Source organism: Plasmodium reichenowi, chromosome 11 (assembly GCF_001601855.1).
Source record: "Plasmodium reichenowi strain SY57 chromosome 11, whole genome shotgun sequence".
Lineage (NCBI taxonomy): Eukaryota > Apicomplexa > Aconoidasida > Haemosporida > Plasmodiidae > Plasmodium > Plasmodium reichenowi.
In genome coordinates, this window is record NC_033656.1 from 1,099,730 (window position 1) to 1,102,102 (window position 2,373).

At 20.1% G+C, this 2,373-nt stretch overlaps 1 protein-coding gene across 1 annotated transcript; it reads left to right on the forward strand.

The window, feature by feature from the left end:
- Positions 1-961: 961 nt before the first annotated feature.
- Positions 962-2,338, forward strand: PRSY57_1129200 (armadillo repeat protein PF16, putative; the record flags this gene model as incomplete). The annotated part of the gene is made up of 1 exon (XM_020114971.1): positions 962-2,338. A coding segment is annotated over one exon (1,377 nt), but the record flags the coding sequence as incomplete, so codon positions are not given.
- Positions 2,339-2,373: the final 35 nt, after the last annotated feature.

Here is a 2,373-nt window from a genome sequence, read left to right on the forward strand (position 1 = left end):
ACAAAACACATATAAATAAATAAATATATATATATATATATATATATATATATAATATAACGGTATTATTATTTTGTTTTTTTTTTTTTAAAAATATTAAAAGCTGAAAAATGATATATTACTAAAGGTTTGTTTTTAGACATTTGTTATTGTATGTACAAAGGAAAAGAAATTATTATTTCGTCATGATATATATAAGGAGAATTTCTAATATATATATTAAGATAATATAGAGAATGATAAAAAAAAAAAAATATATATATATATAACATATGTTATTATCTCTAAAATGAAATATATATTATATATATATATATATATATATTTATATAATTTTTCTTTTCTATTTTGTCTAACATTTTAAAAAAAAATAGCTTTTGTCCTTAATATACATATTTATAAAATAGACAACTTTTTCAATATTATATAGAATAATATAAAGGTACTTAAAATTTTCTAACGCTTCGTCATGATATATTATATATATATATATATATATAATATTATTGATATTTATTAATGTATATATATGTCATTCCTTTTTCCTCTTTCTTATTTTCTTTCTCCTTTTCTTTCTCATTTCCTCTCTCTTTCTCTTTCTCTTTCTCTTTCTCTTTCTCATTTTCTTTTCTTTTCTTTTCTTTTATTTTCTTTTATTTTCTTTTATTTTCTTTTTTTTTCTTTTTTTTCCCATTTTAAGTTTTAAAAGGTCCTTAAAAGAATATAAAACGATTAGAGGGTTTTATATATAGAATATTCATTTATATTATAGTTATTCACATCCAAAAAAAAAAAAAAAAATTTCTTTATTTTTTTCTTCTTGTTCTCTTGAATTTGCACAAAAAAATATTTTATATATATATATATATATATATATATATATATATATATGTATGTATTTTTATATTTTTATATTTTTATATTTTTATATTTTTAATTTTTTTTGTTGTGATATAAAAAGATGAGCAAAGTTATTCAGCAAATATTTGAAGAGTACAATAGATCTAGGATTCAATTTACACAGAATGTTTGTGACTATTGTTTAAAGTCTCACAATATAGAAATATTAATAAATACAGATATAATAATTTTATTACGTCCTTTAATATTAGACAAGGTACCCATCGTACAACAAAATGCTACTTTAATTTTAGGGAAGCTAGCTAGCCATTCTGAAGAAATAGCATTAACAATTCTTGAAAACGATATATTACCGCATTTAATATACTGTTTAAAACATGAGAATAAGAACTACAGAAAGAATAGCGCATATACATTACAATGTTTAGCTCGACATAATGAGAAGTTAGCAAAAATAGTAGGAGAAGATAATTGTATAGACTATTTAATTGATGGTTTATATGAGTATGATATAAAATTAAAAGAATCCTATATAAATACATTATGTGCTATTATAAAAAATGATGAGGAATTATCGAATATTGTTGTGAATAAAGGTATTATACCTTTATTAATTTTATGTTTACAAGAAAAAGATAATAATTTAATTAAGTGTTCTATTAATATGTTATCTGAACTTTCTAAACATTCAACAGATATAGCAAAAAATATAGTTGATAATAATTGTTTATCTAATTTAATAAAATTTTTAGATAATAATGATATATATATAAAAAGATATACATGTAATTGTATTTCTAATATAGCTAAACATAAAGATGAATTAACAGAATTAATAATTGAGAATGATGTATTTCCTAAAATTTTATATTTATTAAAAGATAATGATGATATCGTTAAAAAGAATTGTGCAAATTGTTTAAAAGAAATGAGTAAACATAATGAAGATATTTGTAAAATTATTACAAGAGCAGGAACAATACCTTTTCTTTGTGATTTTATTAATATATCCAAAGATCATATGAAATTACCCGCCATATTATGTATAGGCTTTATATCATCTTTCTCGGAAACTTTAAGTTTAAATATTATTTTTGCTAATACTATAACTGTATTAAAAAAATGTCTTCTACAAGAATCACAAGATTATATAAAATCGGCAACTGTATGGACCTTAGGAAATATAGGGAAACATTCAACTGAACATGCAAAAAAAATTGCAGATGAAAATTTATTAATTATACTAGTCAACCTATATAACTCTAACGATTCTTCTGATGATCTAAAGAAAAAAATTAAAGAGGCATTAAAATTAATCATACAAAAAATAACAGATATAAATGCTTTACAACCTATTTTTATTAAATCCACTTGGCCCCTTGCCAAATATTCCATTCTTCAGTTTTCAAAATTATTACCCAAAAATTCATCTTCTAAAAAGGGTTTCATTCAATCTGGTTGTTTAAAATATTTACAAGTAATAATATAAGTATATATATATAAAAAAAAAAA